Below are 26450 nucleotides of genomic sequence, written 5' to 3'. Positions count from 1 at the left end.
GTTGGCGTAGCTGATAGCACAATGCCTTTACAGCGCCAGCGATTGGGTCTGGACTAGTGTTCAAATCCCTCAGTCTCTTTAAGGAGTTTGTACGTTCCCCCTGTGATTGTGTGGGTTTTATCCAGGGGGGTTCTGGTTTCTTCCCACCGTTCAAAGAGTACTGAGGGGGTGTAGGTTTATGGGGTGTAAACTGGGAGGCACAGACTTGTGGGCTGAAATGACCTGTTACCGTATTGTGTGTTTAAATGTTTTAAAAAAAGATAATTCCTCGATCCAGCATCAGATTTGCTGGTAAATTCTCAAAGCTAATGTAATAATTTTGAGTGTTGAAATAATGATGTTTCTTGCCAAACTCTGGAGGTTAGGGAAGGGTCTCAGCTCAGAATGACCTAACCTTGTTCCCCAAGTTTAATCAGAGTGCTGAAATCAGGCAGACACCTGAATCAAAAGGTGGGGAGAATGGGGGAGGAACATAGACTAAGATGTAATAGGTGGATACAGGTGGAGAAGAGTAGTAGGGAAAGAAACTGAGAAATGATGGGAAGAGGACAGAGGAAGATGTTAGGAGAAGGAAGGTGTGGGGAACTGAAGGAGAGGAGTCAGGGACATGAACGAAAAGGGAGAGACTAGAGGAGGGTGTTCTGGGAAACTGGAGGTCGGTATTGATGCCATCTAGTTGGAAGTTGCTGGGATGGAATACAAGGTGTTGTTCTTCCAGCGTATGAGTGGCCTCAACCTGGCAGTGCAAGAGGATATGGACAGACATGTCAATGAGGTGTGGAACTGAGGTGGTTGGCCATTGAGATGTCCTTGCTGTTGCAGTGGAAAGAGTAATGCTGCTAAATGAAGTGATCTCCCAGTCAGCATACAGTCTTGATGATTGTACAGGAGGCCGTATCGGGAGCACCAATAAATGATCCCTACAGATTCACAGGTGAAGTGCTACATCATTTGGAAGGATAAATATCCTTATAATTGGCATTCTCTGAATGAGAGCAGCATTGGGATTAAAGAAAACCTAATCTCTTTGGATAGAAATGCAGAGTATTAATTGTGCCAGTGAGAAAATCAATTTAGTGATGTACAGTATTAATTTGCTACTAAATTGAATGAACTAATGTAAAATGCCTTTGTTTTAATGAAAAACTATTTGGCCAACATCTTTTACTTTTGGAGAAGAATGATCATATTTCATTATAATCCTTCAAAATGAAATCACATCCAAGTAGCATTGTGATCTGTTCCAGCTTTGTTTACTTTATTGTATAATGTTGACTCACAAGTGGAAAAAAAAGTTTCCCAAACAATCACTCAGTGTGGAACTTGCCCTTAGTTTGAAGGTCACTAGAACGTGGCTTGAAAATTAATTCAACAGAACAGTGGATGAGATTTCTTCCTACCTTCCAGCACTATTTGAATAATGCAGTGACTGTCTTCAGAAGCTGTTCTGCCCAAATTTTCTGGGAAATCAATACAGATAATTCCCTTCTGTCCTTTGGAACATCTTGCTTCAGCCATGGATTCTATTTTCTCAGGCTGAAGTGTATTTTTTTTCCATATATTTAGGACTGATGATATATTGCTTTGGGATTTATTAATTCATGGGATATTTATGTTGATGAGTATAACAGCATTTATTGTTAATTCCAAATTATCCTGAAATGACTAGGACTTTCAAAGGTTATGGATATTATAGATACTTGCTTTCTGAGAGTGCATTTTCAAATACAGTCAAGTCTTTATATTAAATGGTAAAATCCTGACCCATATGAGATTCTACTAAGAAAAAGTCAAATGTCATGGCCTGGATAGTTAATTTTTGAAATTGAAAGGCAGGTATTGCATGTTGGAGTAGTTCATTGTTGTAAATAGGGTGCTTGGAAATAGAAAGAATTCTTCAAACACTGCCTATGTGTCCCAGGACCCTATCAGATTAAAACTGCGATCAGTGGCTGCAATCAAATGTGGCTTACTGTGAAAAAACATAAAATGCTGGAAAAGCTCAGCAGGTCAAACAGTGGCCTTTATGTTTTTCTTTGGCTTGGCTTCGCGGACGAAGATTTATGGAGGGGGTAAAAAGTCCACGTCAGCTGCAGGCTCGTTTGTGGCTGACAAGTCCGATGCGGGACAGGCAGACACGATTGCAGCGGTTGCAAGGGAAAATTGGTTGGTTGGGGTTGGGTGTTGGGTTTTTCCTCCTTTGCCTTTTGTCAGTGAGGTGGGCTCTGCGGTCTTCTTCAAAGGAGGTTGCTGCCCGCCAAACTGTGAGGCGCCAAGATGCACGGCCTTTATGTAGCAAAGGTAGAAATACATAACCAACATTTTGGGCTTGAGCCCTTCATCAAGGTTTGAGAGAATGCTGGCAGGAGTTCAAACAAAAGAGGGTGTGGTGGTAAAGGCAGGAGATTATAGGTAAATGAGGGGACAGAAGCAATGAAGGGGAGGAGGGATGGCTGGGTGGGTAAAGGAGGGGAGAACTAGAAAGACAGGAAAGGATAAGGGGGAAGAAATGGTGAGAAAGATTAGCAAAAAGTAGAGAAATCAATGTTAATACTATTTTGGCTGGAGAGTGCCTGGATAGAAGAGAAGATGTCTGATTAGGACAATCTACAGGTGATCAGGGTGGTATAGTGTAAAAGGCCATGGATGGACATGAGTCAGAATTGGAATGGTTGGCTCCTGGGAGGTCCCTGTGGTTGCGGACGGAGAAGAGAAGTTCAGCAAAGTGAATCCCCAGTCTGCAACTGGTCACTCTGATTTAGAGAAGGCCACAAAGGGAGCACCAGATGCAGTAAATAGGTCCTGCAGATATACAAATGAAATGTTGCTTCACTTGAAAGGCCTATTTGGGGTCCCAAACTGTGGTGAGGGAGGAGGTGTGGGTGCAAGTGTTGCACCTCCTGTGGCCATTCGGGAAGGTGTTGTGATGGTGGGGAGGAATGAGTGCACGAGGGAATCACGGAGGGTCATGGAGTGGTTTACTGCAAGGAATGGAGCTTTCCTTGCTGTATCATTCTAAGCTCTGTATTTAAAAATGGGTGAGAGAACAAAAGAATGGATCATCCATCATTCTTCCTGGAAGAATTCATTCCATACTTTAGTCAAATGTTGTAATTCATTTTATGTAACCTGGGTGAGTTACAATGTGTTTGAAAACTGAGCTTGATTTCTCTATTGCTTTGTACCTTAATGTTGGAGCATATGGTTAGAAAGCATAAGAGCATAGAAATTGGAAGCAGGAGAAGGCCACTTAGCTCATCGGACTTGCTCTATCATTTTCTAAATTCACACAGAAATGCTGGGGAACTCGGCCAGTCTCGTAACGTCCATTGGAGGTAAAGATATATTACTAATGTTTCAGGCCCGACCCTTTCTTCAAAGTATAAGCAAAACAAGAAAGGAGTCAGAATAAAGGTTGAAGAATGGGAGAGGGAGGAGGCCAGACCAAGAACAACAAGATGTTAATTGGATACAGTGAGAGAAAGGTGAGAATTGATTTAGTCTCTGTGAAAGGAGACAGAGGAAAAAAAGGCAAAGAGAGACTCTCTCCCCCAGGTCTGTCTCTCTTTTTTTCCTCTTTCCCTTTGTTGCCTTTTACAGAGCCAAAATCAATTCTCACCTTTCCTCTCACCATATCATCACGGTGTCCCAGGACCCTACTACACTGTCTTAAAATATAATTGTCTCCCATATTGCCTTTTAAACTTCCCCCCCTCTCACCTTAAACCTACACTCTCTCATATTTGACACTCTGGGATAAAGACTCAGATGATCTACCCTATCTGTGCCTCTCATAATTGTATCTACTTCTATCAGGTCCCCTCTCAGTCTCCAATAACCCAGAGAAAACAACCCAAGTTAATCCAACTTCACAGTATAGGTAATACTCTCTAATCTAGGGAACATTCTGGTGAATCTTTTCAGTACCTTCATGTCCTCTTTGTAGTCTGATGACCAGAAATGCAGACATTGCTCCAAATGTGTGGTAATAACAATGCTAAATGGAATAAAATAATTTTGTTTTATAAGTCATGGATTTTCATTATCAATACTTTTAACTGGTTGGGGTGTTGACAAAGTTTTAAACTGGCCTGCTTATAAAAGTGAAGCAATGCCTATGAATAATGCGGATTTCTCAAAATTTAAGAAGGAATCACCATTTAGATGGCAGATGCAAGCAATAAGATACCTAGGTGTATGAATGAATAAAAATCTCAGCCAACTATATAAACTCAATTATTATCCACTAATGAAAAAATTACAGGATGATTTAGAGCATTGGAAAGATTTACCACTAACACTAATATGAAGGATAAACTGTATTAAAATGAACATTTTTCCAAGGATATTATACTTATTTCAGGCATTGCCAATACAACTGACAGAGAAATTCTTCAAGGAGATAAAGAAAATAATAAGGAAATTTTTATGGAGAGGGGGGAAACCGAGGATAGCACTAGATAAATTAACAGAATGGTATAAACAAGGAGGCTTACAACTGCCAAACTTTAAAAATTATTATAGAGCCGCACAATTAAGATACCTATCAGATTTTTATCAAACAAGGGAAAAGCCAGATTGGACTAGATTAGAATTAGATAAAATAGGGGAAAAGATACCTGAACACATATTATATAAATGGGATGAAAAATTGGTACAACATAGAAGTTCTCCAGTATTACATCATCTACTCAATATTTGGAAGATTCATGTAGAAAGAAATAAAGCAAATTATCAATTACCAAAACTAATATTGACGCAAAACAAGTTACTCCCTTTTACAATAGATAACCTTTCCTTTAGAGAATGGGAGAAAAAAGGGATTAAAAGAATAGAAAATTGTTTTTCAGGAAATAGATTATTATCCTTTGAGCAAATGAAAGATAAATACAATATAACTCAAGATACAGCGCTGGCATATTACCAATTGAGATCCTACTTGAAGGATAAATTAGGAAGCAGTTTGAGTTTGCCAGAGGGAAGTAACTTTGAATATGTGATTACAGATACAATGATAATCAAAAGATTTATAACAAATATGTATATTAAACTGCAAGAAAAGGAGAATGAGGAAACAAATGGTAAAACTAAAGAAAAATGGGAACAAGATTTAAATATAAAGATAAAAAAGGAAACATGGGAGAAGTTATGCTCTGGAACGATGAGAAATACAATAAATACGAGGTTACGTATGATACAATATAACTGGATACACAGGCTATACATTACACCTCAAAAGTTAAATAAATGGGACCCAACAGTATCTGATAGATGTTTTCGATGTAAAAAAGAAATGGGAACAACAATTCATGCAATCTGGACATGTGAGAAAGTAGAAAAATTTTGGGAAGATCTAAATCGGATATTAAATAAAATTACAGAAAACAATATACCAAAGAATCCAGAGATCTTCCTCCTAAGTTTCATAAAAAACAAAGAATTTGGAATTGATTTGGAGGATGCACAAGAAAGATTTGTTAAGATAGCTCTAGCCGTAGCAAAAAAATGTACTATGTCAACCTGGAAATTGGAAGATAATTTGAAAATACAACAATGGTATATAGAAATGAATAAATGTATTCCATTAGAAAAAATAACATATAGTTTAAGAAATAATATTGAAATATTTGAACAAATATGGGAGCCTTACATGAAACACAATAGCGAAAACCTAGCGGGGACAACCACTACCTAAGTTAACGGAAGGAAAAGGAAATGAAAAGAATGGACTCAGTGGAATTTCTGGTGTATTTTTATTGAATGATAACATTGTCTGACTGGTTTAATGTATCCTAGATTTTGTACCTTAAATGGACGGGAGGGGGGAGGTAGGGAGGGTGGGATGGGAGGAGGGAGGGGGGGGAGAAAATGGCACTGTATATGTGTGAAAAGGAAAAAGTGTGCATCATGGTTAATGTGATTTATGGTGTGAAAAAAAATTTTAAAAAAACTGGCCTGCTTATCATGACCTTACTGAGAATCTTATTAGCTTTTACACAGATTAGTAGACAGATGGTCAATTAGCTTATTGACCCAAAGGCTGTAGAGATGGGCCTTTACTTTCACACTTTCTAAACCACATCATTATTGCTGTAGACAGCCAATCTTTCTGTAATCTACTGTGAAACTGATGTTATCCTTTCTACAATAGTCAAGGTTACATTGGTGAAATAAACTTTTAATTGTTATGTCAAGCAAGTCCAATTTTTATAACACAACAAATCAGATTGAGGAGCAAAGAAACACTTTTAGCTTTTATTCAGATATACTTAAGTCAGTAACTCACCACATTGTTTCCCGTTATATGCAACTGACTTGAAATTGGGTATGTATAACTCTGAAGTCTGTCTTCGATCTATTTAATTGATTCCTCTACAAAGCTTTTTTTAAATATTTTTACAATTTTAAATCGTATGACATGTTATCATATATTGATATAAAACATTATTGACATGTTACCTGTTAACAAACATTTCTATGACTGGTTCCACCTGCATTGAATTCATCCATCGTTATTGAATGAAGATCTACGGGGACTAATGCCTGAAGAGGGCGCACAAAATCAGTGAACCGGTGCAGACTCGAAAGGCCAACATGGCTTGTTTCCGCTCTGTAAATGGTTATATGGTTATATTAGATGTTGTGAAACTTGGCAATGAAGTAACTAATGTACTGGATAGAAGTAGAGTTTGGGAGAATGATATGGAAGGTGAACTTGGTGGAAAAAGGAAATTTTGGAAATGCTGAAGGTTATCAACCAGAATTTGTTGTTGAGAGATTATATGGCATTGGTTCAGGCTCAATAAAAGGTTTGCTGCTGCTAAATTCAATTGTGGATGTAGCGCAGATAAAAGCTCACACTCTCGACTGGAAGGAGAACTAACATTTTTATTAGCTTACAACCAACACAGGTAGGGTTCATGAACAGGGTTTAGGCAGGAAACCAGGGTTATATACGGGCCCCAGGGGAGGAGGCGGGACCAGTCGTCAGTACAGCACACTTTTAGTGAATCCCAAGAATTCATGCACTGGTGAACGTGCCTTGTACTGTCATAAAACCTTTCTTTTGCACTCTCTGGAAATGCAAATGACTGGATGAGGAAAGAAGGAGATTGGGAGAGGGGAGTGATGGGAAATTTCTCCTAGAAAAACACTATTGCAAGAGGTAAATACCACAAGAACCTTCAAAAGGCAATGGCACAAGTACCTGAGGATTTTTTTTAATGGTATGGAACTAGATTGGTCACCTTATTCAAATAATCTGTCATTTGGTTGGATGGCACCTTGCTTCTGTAGAAAGGAAAGACCGGACTTTGTATTGTGCATAGAGGAATTAATAATGGAAGTTTATTTTGAAATGTTATGGGATTGGATGGGGTTAACTTTAAATGTGTCCAGGAGAACTTTCTCCAGCCACATGTGAATAGGTCTACAAGATATAAGAGAAATAGAAACATCTACCCAGTACCCAATACATACCTTCTCCCCTGAGCCACAAGGGCCAAATCATAAATCTCTGAAATAATTGCCACACTTCTTGTGGCAAAGAATCCCACAGATTTACCACTGTCTGAAAGAATTTTTTTTTTCCTCATCTCAGTCCTAAAAGACTTCCCCCTTATCCTTAAATGGTGACCTCTGGTACTGGTCTTCCCCCAACATCAAGAACAACCTTCCTGCATCTAGCCTGTCCAATCCCTGAATAATTTTATACATATCTATAAGATCCCCTCTCAGTCTTCTAAATTCCAGCGAGTGTAACCTAGTCAATCTAGCCTTTCTTCATATGTAAGTCCTGCCATCTCTGGTATCAATCTAGTGAACATTCTTTGCACTCCCTCTATGGCAAGGATGTCTTTCCTCAGATAAGGAGACCAAAACTGTACACAATTCTCCAGGGGTGGTCTCACCAAGGCCCTGTACAGCTGCAGTAGAACCTCTCTGTTCCTGTACTCGAATCCTCTTGCTATGAATGCCAACATACTGCCTGCTGTACCTGCATGCCCACTTTCAATGACTGGTGCACAGTGAAACCCAGTTCTCATTGCATCTCACCTTTTCCTAATCAGACACCATTTAGGAAACTGATCTTGTACGGAGGAATGAAGATGGTCAGGCAAATGAGTCCTGGTTAACAGATCATAAAGTAAAAGGAGGCATACATTACATACGAGCAGACAGGTTCGCGGAAACCCCTTGAGGAATCTAGGAACTTTGTGAGGAAGAAAATCAAGGGGGCTAATAGAGAATTTTGAGATGATTTTGGCATAATGCAAGGGGGAATCTAAAATGATTTTGTGTACATTAAGAACAAAAGGGTCTCAAGGGAATTAATAGTTCTCCTTAAGGATTGGGATGGAAGTCTATTGGCATTTTTACACAAAAGTAATGCTGAAAAAGAAATCAGCCTACTTACCTCCAGAATGGTCATTCATACAGGCAGGGCATTTGCACTGCAGTAGTGGTGTTTTCGGAGTCTGGAGATTTGAAATGGGGGTAGGTCATCCCCTGTCGCCCTTGTCCTCACCCCCATGGGCACTCTCTCTTACCTTTGGTGAAAAGGTGACTTGGCCCCCAGCATCTGGTGGGAGAAAAGCAGGCAGCAGCTGGAACCGCTCTGCAGAGGGATTTGCAGAGCGGTTCCAGCTGCATGGGGGGATCAATAGAAGACAACCATTGCTCCTGCATTGAGCCATCACTGCCTGCTTCATGCTGGCGAGGCACTTGGGTGAAGTTGGGGCTCAGCAGCACGGCACCCCTGCTGCTACGTCTAGATTTAGAAGGGGCAGGGGGTGCAACAGACGGCCAGGGCTAGGAGCCCATTTTTTGCAGTGCCTGCAGTCAATTTAAGCTGTAGCTGCTCCTGTAGGGGTCTTGATAATAAATTTGCGAGAAATTTCTGTTTCTCAGCAGCTGTGTAAAGGTGCCTATAATATGTGTAGAGCCAGAGAAGATCTTTTAACTGAATATTTTGTGAATGTGTTTACAGTAGAGCAGGATAAGTAGGAGAGGGAGGTAATTAAAGATAGCCTAGGACACGTCTGCATGAGTTGTGAAGAGGTGTTAGATTGTATCAGGCTAGACAAATCTCTGGATCCAGATCAGGTTCATCCTAGAACATTGAAGGAAGGCAGGAAGAGAATCGTGTGGCACGTCGACAGATCGTTGAGAACAGAAGAAAACTAGAGGATGGAAAATTTGGTGCCAATATTTAAAAAAGGCTACAAGGGTAATCTGAAAACTACCTCTTTATTTAAATGCCAGAAACTGCTGGAGAGAATATGAGATTGAATTTATCAATATTTGGAGGGCAGGGGAAAATGAAGAAAGACCAATGCTGATTTTTCACATGGAAAATTGTGCCGTACAAACTTAATAGAATTTTCTGAAGAATTCATAAATAGGTAGACGATGGCAGACAAGTTGATTTATTATTTAAATTTAAACATACAGCATGGTAACAGGCCATTTTGGCCCACAAGTCCGTGTCGCACAATTTACGTCCAATTAACTTACACCTCCGGTACGTTTCAAAGAGCGGGAGGAAACTGGAGCCCCTGAGGAAAACCCACGCAGACACGGGGAGAACGTACAAACACCTTACAAACAATGCGGCATTTCAAACCCCAATCACTGGTGCTGTAAAGACGTTGTGCTAACCATTACACCAACTGTGCTGCCCTAAAGTCTTTCACAAGATCCCACATTGTATGGAAGATTACGGCACATGGAATGGGATGCCAGCTAGCCAATCAGATTTTAAAAAAATAGATATAGTAATAGGAGACAGAGGGTGGTGTAAAGGGCAGTTTTCAGATTGGAGGACCATAAATGATGAGGACAAGGATATTTGTGCCACGGTAAGTTTGACGATGCACAAAAAAGTGATACAGTGGACTGTAAAGAAGGTTACTTAAATTTACAATGGGATCTAAAACAGATAGGAAATGGTGCTGAGGTATGGTAGATGCAGTCCAACTCAGAGAAGATGAGGTGCATATTTGGGTAAATGGAACCAGGGCAGGACTTGCTCTGTTAACAGCAGTGCCCTAAAGAGTGTTATGGAGTCGAAGGACACAAGAATGCAGGTGCATAGCATTTTGAATATGGCAGAGTAAAGAAGAGAATGTTTGGGACTCTTGTCTTCATCAGTCAGGGCACTGAACACAAGACATCATGTTGAAGTTATACAAAATGTTGGTTGCACTTGGAATATTGTGTGCAGATGTAGGTGCCTAGCTATAGGCAAGATATTATGAAGTTGGAAAGGGTGCAGAAGAGGTTTACAAAGTCGACATGATTTGAGAAGTTGAGTAATCGTGAGAGTTTGGAAAACCTAGCCCTCTTTCCCTTGTAACATAGGAGGTTAAGAGGAGATCTTATTGAGATTGAGATCTTGGGATTTAGAAGAGACATAAGGGGACAGTTCTTCACTCAGAAGGTGGTGGGCATATAGAATGAGCTGTCAAACACAGTATGTAAGCATGCTTTAAGATACACATGGATAAATACATGAATGGGGGTGGCTTGGAGGGGTATAGGACTAAAGCAGGCGGTTACATTTTTTTGCATAGACGATCTGGGCCTGTTGCTGTGCTGTAAGACTACTGATGTCCTGAAATGTTTACTTGCTGCAACCAAATAGAAATGCAAGATACTCCAATATTACACATTAAGTTGCCACAATATGCCAAGACAAAAAAAAAGTGAATTGATGGATAGATAAATATTCACAATTGAAGTTAGTGAAAGAAAACAGACCTTTTAGTGATCCTGAATTAATTTATGGTTAGGGTAGCATGGAGAGGGCAAGTGTCTGATGGCTGTTGTTGAATAAAAATTTGTTCTTCAAGATAATTTTATGGTCATGCACTAAAACAGAAAGTATGATGTTACACAAAATTTCCTTTAGTCTTGGGCAGCTATCAGCAAAAATTGCCCAGCACCCCTTACAATCAGAGAAAGAGAAGAGAAGGAAAATTCCCTCAGAGTCACCAAGTGTCCGTGGATTCGACCCCAGTCCTCCCACAGCCACACAGGCTTCCGTCTGACCATCAGCAATCTGAGCTCCAAATGCAATCCTCTGGCACAATCAGCACTGTTGACGCCCTCTTGGTTGCGATACCTGTCACCCCTTTAGTCATTCTCGAGCCAGTCTCCAGCAGCCAGATGTGAGTCCCTTGACCACAGTTAACAGCTGCCCACTGCCTGTGTGTTCTTCATCCTCAGAGACCCACTGTGGTCACCGTCCCGTGGTTCAGTGGTCTCCCCATTTTCTGGTGCCCTGTGCCAGACCTCTGCTTTCCCAGGGTCTGCAATCCCTCATTGATGCCATCTTGGGTCCAGACCCTGTGGTTGCAGGATTTTAAAATAAACCACCATTGGCTTCTTTAACAAGTCAGTTAAAGCCTGTACAGAGCCAACAGAAGTTGGAATGGTCAGTTAGGCTCCGGGGGCGCCCTGCACTGTCTCTGCTGCCTGCAGGTCCGCACCAGCGGCCATTACAGCAGCTCCAACAATTTTATGCTTGAACGTAAAGGTGGAGATCCTTGGTTCTTTGTACCTTCTGTCTGAAGGTTGCACCGAGAAGAGGTTGTGACGAGGGTGATGGAGACTCTGAGGTTAGCTTTCTTATTGAGTTTTCCTCAATGAATGGGAAGTCAAACCCCGTTAAGGACTTGGCAAGTTTTTCCACTTTCTGCATTCCTGCATATTCAAGTTACCAAACCAGTCAGGATACTTTCCACAGCACACCTGTGGATGTTTGATGGAGTATTCAACGTCATGCCCAATCTCCTCAGACTTCTTAGAAAGTATAGGTGGTGGTGCACCATCTTCACAGATCCTTTGACATGCTGGCTTCAGAAGAGTTCAGCAGACCTCTGAGGTTAGAAGAATGTGGATTACATAACTTAAGTCCTCCATATATCTCGGGTTGAGCTGACTGTATTCATTTCTCAGTTAAGCACAAGTGAGCTTGTTAACGTCGAAGTGACAAAGCTGTGATGTCATATCTTATACCTGCTGTTGGAGTAAAATGATTGATGATGTAACCCCAGCAGGAATTGTTGAATCAAATTGAATCATTCACTCTGTTACGGATGGGATGTCAAAGCAAACTAAACGCAGCCCCAAATAACCATTAACCATGTCGTCACATGGGACAATTGCATAAAGTAAGCAGGGCTCAGGATTGATCATTTGAGAAAAGCTGTTGTCATGTCAGACACTTGAAGTAATGAATAATCTGGATTGATTTTTGCCACCAACTTCCTCAGAGGCTAACGAAGGAATGGTTCCAGTTCATTTCATGATCAAGATGTTCAACTAAGACCTTTTGGTTTCTGAAATTTATTGTCATGAACAAGTCACAATTTGTTGTTTAGTGGCAGCATCAACAGTGCAAACATTCATATAAATCAACTTACAACAATCTGACTTTTTGTCAGATTGGGTTATTTTTCCCTTCTGTCATTGAAACCTGACTTGACTTGGGACTTGAGTTATGTCTTCCAAATTCAATGTCACAAGGGGAATGACTTGCTTAACTGTTACAGTGAACATAACTGCTTTAAAACCTCATATTAAAGTTTGTATTGCTCGTTACCATGCAACGAGTTGGCAGTACAACACAAGTCTGACATTTCAAAAGGACAATAGATAGTGGATGGAAGTCTTTTAAATGCTAACAGTATAATTGTAATCAGGCTCAGACATTTTACCTGCGTCAGCACTGGCGTGGCCCCAATCACTCCAGTGCAAATCATTCCAAAAATGTAACATGTTCTCTCCAGCCTCAGTAGATGTGGTAGGTTCCTGTACAGTTTTGTTTAAGCCAGATTAATTATTGCCTTTGAACAACACTCCCCTGCTCTGTTGATGAAGCCTTGACTTGGCCTCCAACTGCTGTGTGTATCCCAAGGCAGACTTGTTCCTCTTTGGATTCTTGAAGTTATATTTCTCATCATCTGACACAGATCACTTGACTCATTAAATCCACGTCAGCTCTGAGCAGTTCATAGCGCTACTTACTTTAAACTGCTCTCTTTCATATTCCCTTTAGCCCCAACCCTGCCCAATTCAACTAATAATAAGGGTAATTCTTTTTTCATGACTAATTAACCCTTCATCAAATGCTTTCTGAAGACCAAACTTCTACTTCTTCTGTTCTCCATTTGCCCACTCTGCTCATCACATTCTCAAAGAATTCCAGCAAATTGGTCAGAAAAATATCGTTTTGCAAAGCTGATAGTCATGTTGTTACCTCCAACATATTCCCCAATGAACAATACAGTGGCTTCCAGCTTTCTGTCTAATGTATTGATTTTGGCTATGCATTATCACACTTCATCCGATCTATTTGAGGTTTACACCAAACAGGGGCTAGATTGTGGCTCCTTTTAAGTTTTACCCTTGAATAGTAACAACCCTATTTCATATTAATTTATTTTGATACGGGGTCAACCCCAAAGATATCACATGAAGTATTTTTGATGATTTGATAGTAACCTTGTGAAGCTCCGCCAACATCTTGGAATCACTAACCAGCGGTCCGCTAAATCTTTAGCAGTGATATCACAACAGAATTAAGACCTAGCCAAATTTAGGAAATTATTTACTAAGATAAGACATTTGAAAATTGGGATACTATTTTAATAAAATTAGTAGCTTCATTAATATTTAAATGCATGTTTCAAAAGTAAAATCTTTCAGTGTCACTTTGCTGTGATTATGATATTGGGATTTAATGTGTCCCACAATTATCCCAGGAGTTTGCTACGTCATGTGGGTTACTGTGCTGAGGTCCTGATCATCATTGTGTAAGCATTTCAGGACAGCTAATTGCTGTTTAGAATTAACTCACTCCCAAGTAAAGATCTGGACCCATTGCAATTCGCCTATCACCACAATCACTCCACAGCAGATGCAATCTCACTGGCTCTCCATTCAGCACTGGATCATCTGGACCACAGCAACACGACTTTTCATCAACTACAGCTCAGCCTTCAACACCAATACCCTTAGCACTGGTCAACAAGCTCCAAAATGGGCCTCTGCTCCCCCCCCCCCGCCCCAAAACTGGATTCTTGACTTCTGCATCGGAAGACCAGTCAGTACAAATTGGAAACAAAGTCTCTTCCTCACTGACCCACCTCAAGAATGAATGCTTCATCCTCTGCTCTACTCGCTCTGCATCCAAGACTGTGTAGCCAGGCACAATTCAAATGCTATCTACAAATTTGCCAATGACAACACAGTTATTGGCAGAATTACTGACGGCAATAAGGAAGCGTCCAGGAGGGAGATAGATCAACTAGTTGAGTGGTGTCACAACAACAACCTTACACTCAATGTTAGCCAAACGAATGAACTGATTGTAGACGTCAGGAGGTGGAAATCAGAATGTGAACCAGTCCTTATTGAGGAATTAGCAGTGGAAAGGGTTAAGACTTCAAATTCCTGATTGTCCACATCGGATAGGATCTAGCCTGGCATTATGTTGATGCAGCCATGAATAAAGCTTGCTGGTGGCTAAACTTCATGTGGAGTTTGATGAGATTTGGAATGTCACCAAAGACTCTTGAAAATTTCTACAGGTGTACCATGGAGAGCATTCTTACTGGTTGCATCACTGCCTGGTATGGAGGTGCCATTGCATAGTTCAGGAAAAGACCATAGTCAGCCAGTGCTATCATGGGCATCAGTCTTCACTCCATCAAGGGCATCTACAGGAGGTAGTGTGTTAAGAAAGCAGCCTCTATCCTCAAAGAACTTCACCACCCAGGCCTTACCCTCTTCTCATTGCTGCCATCAGATTTCTGAATGGACAATGAACCACTGCTTCTACCTCACTTTCTCTTCTTGTTGGAATAATTTAATGTATAACAATATTTACATCTGTGATGCTGCCACAAAACATCCTGCACTAATCCCTTTTTTTGTTGGAACCTTGGTTTCTATTTTTAGTGGAAAATTATTTATAATAACCGTGTTGGAAATAAGTAAGTAACCTTGATGGATCGTTGCACTCTTCATCCTGCCAATGAGATCATTTTTGTCGCATACACAAGGTGCAATTTTATGTTCTCCAAATGCTTTTGAAAAGTTCTAATTTTATGTTTCTCTGCTGACCAAGTGAAACAATATCAACCTTCATCTGTCAGTTTCTCAACTGAAACACCCAGTGCATTATATGATTATGATGTTGTGGACATATTAGGTTATAGGAAATTGTTTTGGATGGCTTTTTTTTTAAAAACTTCAATGAAACACCTTCAATCTGTTAAAATTTAGGACAGCAAAATTGGTCAGGGCAATTTGAAATGTAGAACAAAATGTAGATGTATTACACAAATGATTTGGATTCAGAATCAGAATTTATTGTCATGAACAAGTCATGAAATTTGTTGTTTTGAGGCAGCATCAGTGTAAACATTCATATAAACCACCTTACAAAAAATAAATTAAAATAGTGCATGAAAAATCAAAGTAAGGCAGCATCTTTGGTTCATTGATCATTCAGGAATCTGATGGCAGTGGGGTAGAAGGTGTCCTTGTGCTGCTGAGTGCTCGTCTTTATACGTACCTTTTCCCTGATGGTAGCTGAGAGAAGAGGGCCTGGCCTAGGTGATGGGGGTCCTTGAGGATAGAGACTGCTTTTTAAAGAGTCAGCCTTTTGTGGAAGTCCTTGATGGAGTTAACAACCCTCCGGTGTTTTTCCCTGTCTTGAGCATTGGCACCTCCATACCAGACAATGATGCAACCAGCCAGAATGCTGTTCACCGTACACCTGTAGAAAATTTTGACAGTCTAAAGTGACGTACCAAATCTCCTCAAACTCCTTACAAAGCATAGCTGCCTTCTTCATGATTGCATCTACGTGGAGGCTCCAGGTCAGATCTTCAGAGATGTTGACACCCAGAAATTTGAAATTCCTTACCCTCTTCACTGCTGACCTTTTGACGAGGACTGATTTATGTTCTCCTGATTTCCTCCCGAAGTCCATAATAATCTCCTTGGTTTTGCTAACGTTGAGTATAAAGTTTTTTGGTGTGACACCACTCAACTAGCTGATCAATCTCCCTCCTGTCTACTTTTTCATTGTCATCTGTGATTCATCTGACTGCCATGGTATCATCGGGAAATTTGTAAATCGCATTTGAATTGTGTTGTTCCTCAAGCTTGCATTGGGTTTGTTGTAACAGGAGGCAACTGACAAAGATCAGGAAGGGAGCATTAATTATGGTGAATTGAAGTGACAGGTGACTGGAAACTCAAGGTCACTCCTGTGAATGGACCACAGGTGCACCACAAAGTGGTCACTCAATCTGCATTTGGTTTATCCTACAGAAAGATCACATTGTGAACAGTGAATTACACTAGATTAAAAGAGCAGTCGAATGCCTGTTCATCTGGGGGACTGTTTTGATTTTGGGATGGTGGGAAGGTTTGCATTTCCTATGGTTACATGGGTAAGTGCCTCAAGATATGGTATTTGGGGTTGGATCAAGGAATTACAAAGTGAGTGAGCTCTGATGGAAGAGGAGGGGAACCTTGTTGGAACTTGTGAGCATTGTTAAGGAGGATCCAGCAAATGCAGAGACCAGTGGTGGTTGAAGGCAGACTGGAGAAATTCTCTTCTTAGTCTGAACAGGAATAGGAGGGGATGAGAGAAGAGATCTCTGTCCACTAGCATCCTCCTTGACCAAGGCTCAGCAAAGCCTTCTGTCATCCAATCGTTCAAATCAGAAATGCCACCTGATAGTTATTTGCACATTTCTCATTGTTTAACATTTAAATCTACAATCCAAGATTTCCAAAGGACAGTTCCTATTTTTAGACAGTCGTTTATTTATTTATTCATTGCAGTTGCTCGACATTCAAAAATTCACTGTGAAGAAGGAATGTTGTGCTATATTCTGCCACCGGTGGCAGCTCTTGTATCAGGCGCCGAATATTGGCTTGACCAAATGCTTGTTCTTTTGCAGCAACACCGTATCCTGGTGGGTTCAAATGTTTTACATGCGAAAATGCAGCAGATAATTACGAGTGCAACCGCTGGGCTCCAGATGTCTACTGCCCAAGAGGTATGTCCTAATGATGTAACTATACTGCAACTATGGGTCATTAATACACCCAAAATACTGCATTTATCTAACAATGATTAACACACTGTGCTCTTCCTGTGATGCAGTCAATCAAATTTGCACCTGCAAAACCCATTTAAAAATGTCAATTTCATAAATTTCCCATTGTTCATGATCACCCCTTACAAAAGCTTGTGGACTCTCATATTTACATTATTAAAATGGATTGACAATATGCCAATCATAAAGATCTATTAGCACCAGTTGTCATTTGCTAAACTTAGCACAACAATGTGGAAGGAAAGAGAGTATTCATTTCATTCCTCTGGAATGTGAACATTCACTACAAGAAAATTAAAAGCAATAATTTACGGCAGACTATTTATCCATCCAATCTGCGACTTGCATTCCAGAATCCACTTCAGTAGCTGAGACAATTAACCTACAAGGTACATAGAATGCCACATATTTGGTCTTCAAGGGTTTTTTTTTCTTTACTTGATGTTTGGCATTTTTAAATATCAAGAGTGCACATACAAGGAATATAACTAACTAATGTAAACATCCTGTCATCATAGTTTATTAAGTTTTAATTTTAAGCCCAGAGTATGGGTAGCATATTTTGCAGTAACGATTAGCACAACACTGTTACTGCGCCAGCGACTGGGGTTCGATTCCAGCACTGTCTGTAAGGAGTTTGTACATACTCTCCATGTCTGCATAGGTTTCTTCTAGGTGCTTCTGTGTCCTGCCATTTAGAATGTACTGGGGTGTAGGTCAATTGAGTGTATTGGGGCAGCAGAGGCTCGTTGGCTGAAAGGTCCTGTTACTGAAAGAGGTAAAACACGAAAGTCTACAGACACTGTGGTTGAAGTAAAAACACAATGCAGGAAAACTCAGCAGGCCAAACAGAGTCCTTTATAATAACAAAGATTAAAACACATAGCTGACATCGTGGGCTTTGTCCTTCAAGGTATTGAAAAATATCGGCAGACATCTGAATAAAAAGGTAAGGAGGAGGTGTGGTCACAAAGACAGCTGGTAAGAGAGAGGGCACAGCAGCAAGCAAGGGGAGGAGGGTTGAGAGCTGAGGGAAAGAAAAGAAGGGGAAGGGAGAGCATATCAGCAGAAACCGGTAAAGTTGATATCAATGACATCTGGCTGGAGAGTGTTCAGACAGAAATTCAGGTGTTGTGCCCCCAATTTATGGTTGGTCAGTACATGAGGCCATGGACATGCATGTGAGTATGGTTGTGGGATGCATAACTGAAATGGTTTGCCACTGGGAGGTTCTTGTCACTGGTGCAGAAAGGTGCTCAGCCAAGTGATCTCCCAGTCAGCAATAAGTCACTTTGATGCAGAGAAGGCACAAAGAGAGTAGCGGATGCAGTAACTCAATCCTGTGGATACACACATGAAGTGTTGTTTCAAAAGCATGTTTGGGGCCAGGGACTGTGGGAAGGGAGGAGGTATAAGCACCTTCTGGGGCTACAGGGGAAATTGGTGGAAATGGAGGGGTGGCCATGTTTGTAGAAGAAGGCAGATGTGGATGGGAAGACATCATCTTGTCTCCTCCTCCTCTGCCGCCCCCAGCTCATCATCCAGCTGCTCTTCTGGCTCCACCTCAGGCAACCCTGCTTTGGCTCCTGTGACACTTCCTCTGGCTGCTCCTTTAGTTATTCTGTCTCTTCCACTGGTACCTCCTCCTCCTCTGGCACCACTGCCACCAGATCTGTTTCCATCTATAGTTCCTCCCTCTGGTTCCTCTGGCACCCCCTCCAGCACTTCCTCCGCTTGTTTTGATCCATCTCCTCTGGCTCCTCTGGAAGCTGGCTTCTCTCTCCTCCCCTGGCACCAGTTCTGCCACCAAATCTGGCATTGAATACATGTCTGGCTCCACCTCTCTCTGTATCTTCTCTACTGGCATCTCCTCTGTTTCCTTTCTCTGGCGATCCCTCTGTGTGCTCTGGCTCCGCTGGCACCTCCTCCTCTGGGTCTGCTTCCTCAAGCACCTCTTCTGGCAGCTCCTTATCCAAGTACCTCCTCCACCACCATATACATTGTTTATTAAGTGTATAAGATTTTCACAAGAAAAACAATTCTACCTCAGTAATTTGTTCCTCATTCCTTTCTTTGCAGAAACACACTACTGTTACACAAGGCATAAAATGAATGCAAACGGTGACAGTTCGTTGGTTACAAAGCGATGTGTATCCTTGAAGGATTGCTTATCTGTGGGATGCACACAACCTGATTATGAAGGATATAAGGTGAATTCATCTCCTTTCATTTGTTTTTAAACACATTTTTCCACAGCATAATGTTGCACCTTTAATGTGTCATCTTCTCTTATCCTATGGATATCATAACTATAAGACTAAAGGAGACATTCAGGAAATGGGACTGACTTTTCCTTGGACTCATTTGAAGACTAGATAACAAAGAATAATTACACAAAGACTATTTCTTTCTCCCTAAATTCCAAAAAACACACGTCTGAGAGAACATTTTGCCTAATCTTGCTTAAAAGGATTCCTATTTTAAAAAAATCAGTAACTCCAATTTACATTTCACTGAGAGAACACATCATATTCACACTCTAAAAAACCACTCAGTATCTCACTTGTTTCAATCAAGTTGGCTCTAATTTTATATATTCCCACAGATAAGCCTAACCTCCTAAGGCAATCCTCCCATTTCAGCAATCTGTCAAATAAACTTTGAAGTGCTTATTTGCATCCTTTAGATAAGCAGACAATACTGCAGGAGGTAAAACACAGAATTCTGTGGACACCATAGTTGAAATAAAGCACACACAATGCTGGAGAGACAATACTGTGATGTCAACAATACCTCATAGAACTGAAGCATATCTTCTCGGAATTTAAATTCAAGTTTCTTCACAATAAATATTAAAATTTGATTAGTTGTGGAAATATGCCATTCAGCCCATTCCAAATATGCTGACCAATGGGTACCCATGTGTATTAATCCAATCTCCCAGCTCTTGGCCTATAAGTTTTTGGGCTCGAGCAATTCAAGTGCTCTTCTAGGCACCACTGAAATGCTGTGAATGACTGCTTCAATTTCTCCCAGGCAGTACACTCCACTCTCGGGGTGAAAAGTTCCCCTTCAGATCCACTTTAATTTTCTTGTCTTTTCCCTTGACCTCAACTTTTATCTACGTCAAATTGGACAAAACATTTCCTGCAGTCTTCCCCTCATATTTTATATACAGCCATTCCCCGGGTTTAAAACATCCAATTTACAACCTGTAGTTATGAACCAACAAGCTGGCTTGAAGGAGGATGACATTTACTTCCAGTTCCAATGAGGCTCGCTTTCCATTGGCTTGCTGCCCCATCAATCTTCAGGCGACCAATGATGCACATCTGCTGTCAGGCTACACTGCATGCAGCCTGGGCAGAGGGGAGAGAAAGAGTAAGAGGCACCATGCTCCATCGCAATGCCCTGCAAAATGGCCACCACTCATCCTTGGTGTGATTACACCACTTGGGGGGGGGGGTGGAAGCACCCCACAAAATGGCCACCACTCAGCCCTGGTGTGATTGATCCACCAAGGAGGGAGGAAGAAGAAACAGAGTGTGCCATCATGATGCCTTAAAAAAATGGCCACCCCTCAGCCTTAAAGTGCAATTTTAAGTATTATTACCTGCATTATTATTATTATGGACTATTATTATGTTTAAGATGTTTTAGTGAATTGGGAAGTGTTTTATATGCATAGAAAGGTAAAAAAAAAAATATAGTATATATACTAAGATAAACATTTGACTAACAGTCACTAAATAACAGTTCTGACTTAAATACAAATTCAGGTTAAAGGCGACCTAGATACAGAATTCTTATTCAACCCAGGGACTGCTTGTACCTGTGAAACATGAGTAGCCTCTTCACTCCTTCCACATCGATGAGCCTTCCCATCCTGGTAAATCTGGTCTCTACCCCCCTTCTCTTTCTCTTGTACTGTGTCAGATACAAGATCCATATTATTAGAGCAAGAATGCAGGTCTAATTTGCTCATTCCAAATTTTTTAACCCTAACCCTTCTGCCTCCCCCCTCATAGTGCACAATCCTAGTTGAAATGGATCATTGGTACTCAGCTGCTATTTTTACAACCAGTCAAAAGGCACTTGGAACTGTGGGAAGTTTGCTAATAAAGTGCTCAGAATATAACAGATAGACTTTCAAATTTATTTGGCATCACAGGGATTGGAAGGATTCTTTCTGAACATTTTATAGTAAAATCCCTGATATTCAGAATTCAAGCAACCAGCAAAAAAGAAAACAGAAAAAAGAGAATATAATAGGTAAAAAATACTCGTTTAAAATTGTAAAAGTAGATGTTCTCTGAAGTAACACACAAACTTTTGATGAAGCTGGGACAATTATTCAGCCAGTTAAGTGCCTTGGTCTTGCTTTGCTTGTAGCAGCTGTTTAAATAAAGTTGTGTGAAACAGCAATGGAATGGCCCATTATAAAGAGTTGGCTGATGCCGCATCCCATTGGGGTGACTCTCTTAAGGTGTTTCCTTATCCTTGCTTAGTAAGAGTCACCCAGGTCAAAGGCTTTATCTGTATATTGGGAGGGGGAATTGTTAATTATCTGTAATGTTATTGTTTGTCTTTTGGGTGGCCCTGAGGAGGGGGCGGAATCTACAGATGTAAATGTTTTCAAAGAATGTGACTGAAAATAAAGTAGTTTAAGGTTTATATATTCATGCAAGTGGAATTTGTTTATAAGTACAGTACAGGTACTCCCTGACTTGCGAACTATGACCGAAAATTTGTTGAAAAATATAAAATTTACACGGTTTATGTTGTATTTGACAAACTATAACAGGGATACAGGGCAGGCAAGAGCCAAAATGTGCATACTTACCTTGTCCGCACGCTAGGCCCGACCATCTTGATCCCTGTGCGCACGCGTGAGTCTTTGATTGGTGCAGGCACGAGAGTTAAGGGCATGAATTCAATAACGTTAGGGTACTTAACTCTCATGCCTGCGCTAAGCGAACTCCAATACGCAAACCCACAGCATAAGTCAGGGAGTACCTGTATAGTATTTTTGGGTTTTGTCTTTTTATTCTTAATTAAGGTATGTATTAGTTAGGCATTGCAAGAGTAAGTCTCAACCAACCAGAAAATACACATATCCAGCATCTACCAATTCCCCCATCAGTGCCAGATACCAGTGGCTTGAATTTCAACTTATTAGATCAGCCTGTGATTTCATTCATGGATCACAGAAAATATACTTTCATTGTATGCCTTATAACATTCAGTGTCCTCTTTTTCAGGTCTGTACCTCGTGTTGTGAAGGGACAATCTGTAACCTCCCATTACCTAGAAACGTCTCCCAAGCAGTATTTGCAACGTTATCTCCTATAAATCAAACAACACAACATTCTCTTCATTCTGCAGTAACTCTGTTGTGCATTAGTCTTCTCTTGTTCTTTTTTGAATAGCTGGCGCTATTTGAACTTTCATGTACAGCATTATCTAACATAGTATTTATTTTTGTATGATACATTTATACAGTAAAATGTCTTACCTGCTGTCAAAAATTGGTTAAGAATGCTAAACTATTGTCTTGTATGCAATTCGGGGGAAAAAATCTTGGATTGCTTGATGATGAAAATTTGAAGTCAATCAATATTTGTAAGCTGTTTATCTATTTTTGTGTATATTGCAAGCATGAATACGGGAAAGTTGACAGTACCAAATATAAAGACCTATGTTACTACAATGAAGTGAGCAGTCCTGACTCTGCCTTAATATGACACAAGACACACAGTAACCTGATTTCCATTTGAAATACCAAGGAAGCCATTCAGCTGCATTGGTGGGTCACCACCAATTTTCAGAATCAGAAAGCACAAGAAAACAGCCCGTTTGGCCATCCAAGTCCGCACTGAGCATCAAGCACCCAGCAACACTATTTTACATTAATCCCATTTTATCCTCCCTACCTGCATGTCATGAAGCTCTGCACGGAATTACTGATTAAGATGTTGAACTTCCATTTGCACAGCATGCGCTGCATTTTGGGGAGCTGCAGTAGCAATGGCCTGCTCCGTAAAGTAAGCCCTTTACTCCACTTTCACCAGGTCACTGCACTTTAACCCATTACCCATCTTTCTTCCATCAGCCCTGATCTGCAAATCCCATCACTCTCCCTGATATCGCCACACCCCAAGCTCTTTCCTCATCCATGAGCCTCATGCTTTGGAGAAAATGCCTTGCTGATGAATCAGGATTGCTGATGCATCCTGGGACATCTGCCCACAACCCCCTTGGACTGGATACACAGCAAAGGACAGACCCAACTTTGATTGACAATTGAACTGATGATATCATATCCAAAGCTTATTGACCCACAGTTTTGAGAAACTAAAACTAAAAATCAACAAAATTTGTTGTTTTCTTTCACATGGGCCTTATCCATCCCAAGCCTCATGTTGTCTTTAATGCTTATAGAATGGACGTGGGTCACACTGTCATTATTGATAAAGTGATTTAATATGAAGCATGTATCTCTACTTTTAACCTGGGATGCAACAGGAAAAGTGTGTTCATATAATAGAATGGCATGGATGATTTTCTAGAAATGTAACCTGCAACTTGCTAAGAAGAAAGGAATTACATTTTAAACATACAGCACAGTAACAGGCCCAATTGCACCCAATCGACCTACAACATTTTTGAAGGGTGGGAGGAAACCCATGCAGGCCAGTGAAATGGCAGAAAAATTATGTTGGACTGAGGAAAGTCAGCCCTGATTTGTTGAATGGCAGAGCAGATTTGAGGGGCTTGGGACCTACTCCTATTTTTCACATTTCTTGCATTCTAATATTTATTTGACTCCAAGTTGAGCTTTTAACCATATGACCAATCGACAAAGCACTTACTTCTACCTCAAAAACATTGCTCCATTTTGTCTCACATCCACCACTGAAGTTCTAACGTTGCCTTTGCTAGCTCAAGTCTGGATTTTTCCACCTCATTACCACCATCCTCAACTCAGTACTCCCCATAATTTTCTTTAAACCTCAACTTACTCAAAACTTATTTACTCCTCAGCTGCTCTCACAAAACTTCACTTGCTCCCAGTCCTGCCACAGCTCCATTGTGAAACTGGAGACACATGTCAATCATGGAATTTGGGCAATGGTCAAGTTTTTGGGTCAGAATCCTTCATGATGAAGGATGACTTTTTTTTCTCTACTGATGCTGTTCAACCTGCTGAGTTCCTCCAGTAGATGGTCTTTTTGGTGTATTTACAAACACTCCCTTGCTTTTAAATTCATGAATGGGTTCAGTCCTGCTCATCATTGGAGGTGATCCCTTCTATAGTGTAGTTCCCTGACAGTCCCCTCTCCCCTCTTTAGGACATTCCTTGATGTCTACCTCTGCTCTCTTGCATAGGATACTCTTGGAAGACCACTTCTGTCTTATTATAACCTTGCGCAATTTGGCATAAAAATTGATTTGGTAATACATTGGTAAAGTTTTTGTGTGATATTTTACTACATTAAAGAGCCATATAATGCCAGCAGTAGTTCTAACCAAATGATGAATTTACTTTACCACACCATTTAGGATATACAATTCAATTAACTACTGGAAATGCTCAGAAGGTGATGCACCATTCTTTATACAGCAACGATACATAACAAATGATTTAGGTCTGAGCAAAAAGCAGGCTGGCTGAATAAAATGGTGTTGTGGAGGGGGAGGGGAGAGATTATGGAAACCAGAGAAGTCAGTGTTGATGACAAAAGTGTTATTTTGCTCCATCTCCTTTACTGCTAAATACATTTCTAAATCTACTTCAAAAATCAGACCTGCTGGCAAGAAGGATGGGGGGGGGGGGGGGGTGGGCGGGGAGAAGACATGAGCATGGAAATGTCTAAAGGGGGCCTGAGAGCCATTTTCAGTAGGATTGGTTTAGTTCAGGTTAGTTAATGCATTCGAAAATAGACCCTACCTCTTATAGGGAGCATAGAACAATACAACACAGTACAGGCCCTCAGACCTCAATGATGTGCTGACCTATATATCCCTTAAAAAAATACTGAACTCCGCTACCCCATATTTTTCTTTCATCCATGTGTCTGAGAAACACTTAAATGCCCCCAAGGCATTCCAGGCACCCAACCCCTGATGACTCCCCTAAACGTCCTTCCCTTCACTTTGTACATATGTCCTCTGGTGTTTGCTGATCCTGCCCTGAAAAACAGGTACTGGCTGTCACAATCTTGTAGACCTCTATTAAATCTCCTCTCATCCTCCTATGCTCCAAAGAGAAAAGAATCAACCTTGCCTCACAAGACTTGTTTCCCAATTCACACATCATCCTGATAAATCTCCACATCCCTCCCATAATGAGGTGACCAGAACTGAACACAATATTCTAAGTATGGTCTTACCAAAGATTTGTTGAGTTGTAACATGACCTCACTACTCCTGAACCCATAGGCTGCCTTAACTATCCTGTCAACCTCTGTGGAGACCTTGAGGGATGTATAGATTTGCACCCCAAGGTCACTCTGTTCATCCACACTCAAGTAATTGACCATTAACCCTGTGCTCAGCCTTCATGTTTGTCCTTCAAAAATGCATTAACTCATACTCATACGGATTGAAATTCATCTGCCCAATTCTGCATCCTGTCTATATCCTCTTGTATCCTTCAGCTCCAACCACAACTCCTCTAACCTTTGTGTCATCCACAAACACTGAGCTATCCATATACCTCTTCATCCAGGTCATTTATATATAAAGAAAAAATCACAAGGAGCAGGGGTCCCAGAACAGATCCTTGAGAAACTCCATTAATCACCAACCTCCAAGCAGAAAACCTTCCTTCCACTACTACTTTCTGCTTTCTTCCTACAAGCCAATTAAAAAAAAATCCATACAGCTAATTTTCAACTGATACTGTGTCTCATGACTTTTTGGATGAGTCTCTCATGGGGACTTTGTCAAATGCCTTGCTAAAACCCATGTAGATCACCCTACTCTCATCAATTTCTTTTTTTTACTTCTTCAAAAAACTCAATTTGACTCGTGAGGCACAACCTTCCCTTCACAAAGCCATGCTGACTATCCTTGAGTAGACTGTACTTCTCCAAATGCTCATATTAATTTACATACCACACACCAGTGACGAAAGCTAAACTTTCAATTTAGTTTCAATCATTCCAGCCTCCTCTTAGGCAGAGATGAAAGCAGCTACTTCACTGGAGCTAGCTACTTCACTGTAGCTAGCTACATCCATTCCTGTGTTGTAATATACTGCTCACATGGACATTGCTGATATCACCCATGACCTCAGAT

At 40.7% G+C, this 26450-nt stretch overlaps 1 protein-coding gene across 10 annotated transcripts in view; it reads left to right on the top strand.

The window, feature by feature from the left end:
* The window catches only part of lypd6 (LY6/PLAUR domain containing 6), a 263634-nt gene that overhangs the window by 205243 nt on the left and 31941 nt on the right, over nucleotides 1-26450 (top strand). For 7 of the 10 annotated variants that reach the window (XM_069930511.1, XM_069930507.1, XM_069930508.1 and 4 more), the window contains 3 exons: nucleotides 16989-17087; nucleotides 19227-19357; nucleotides 22409-22857. In XM_069930511.1, the coding sequence (XP_069786612.1) occupies nucleotides 16989-17087; nucleotides 19227-19357; nucleotides 22409-22576 (398 nt within the window). In that variant the 3' untranslated portion in view covers nucleotides 22577-22857. Of the gene's footprint in view, nucleotides 1-16988; nucleotides 17088-19226; nucleotides 19358-20926; nucleotides 21033-22408; nucleotides 22858-26450 lie in introns of those variants that run through there. The other 3 variants (XM_069930514.1, XM_069930505.1, XM_069930513.1) reach the window with 2 other exon arrangements.

Source organism: Narcine bancroftii, chromosome 4 (assembly GCF_036971445.1).
Source record: "Narcine bancroftii isolate sNarBan1 chromosome 4, sNarBan1.hap1, whole genome shotgun sequence".
NCBI lineage: Eukaryota > Metazoa > Chordata > Chondrichthyes > Torpediniformes > Narcinidae > Narcine > Narcine bancroftii.
Note: the sequence above shows the minus strand (reverse complement) of the source record. Positions and strands in the feature narration are given on the sequence as shown.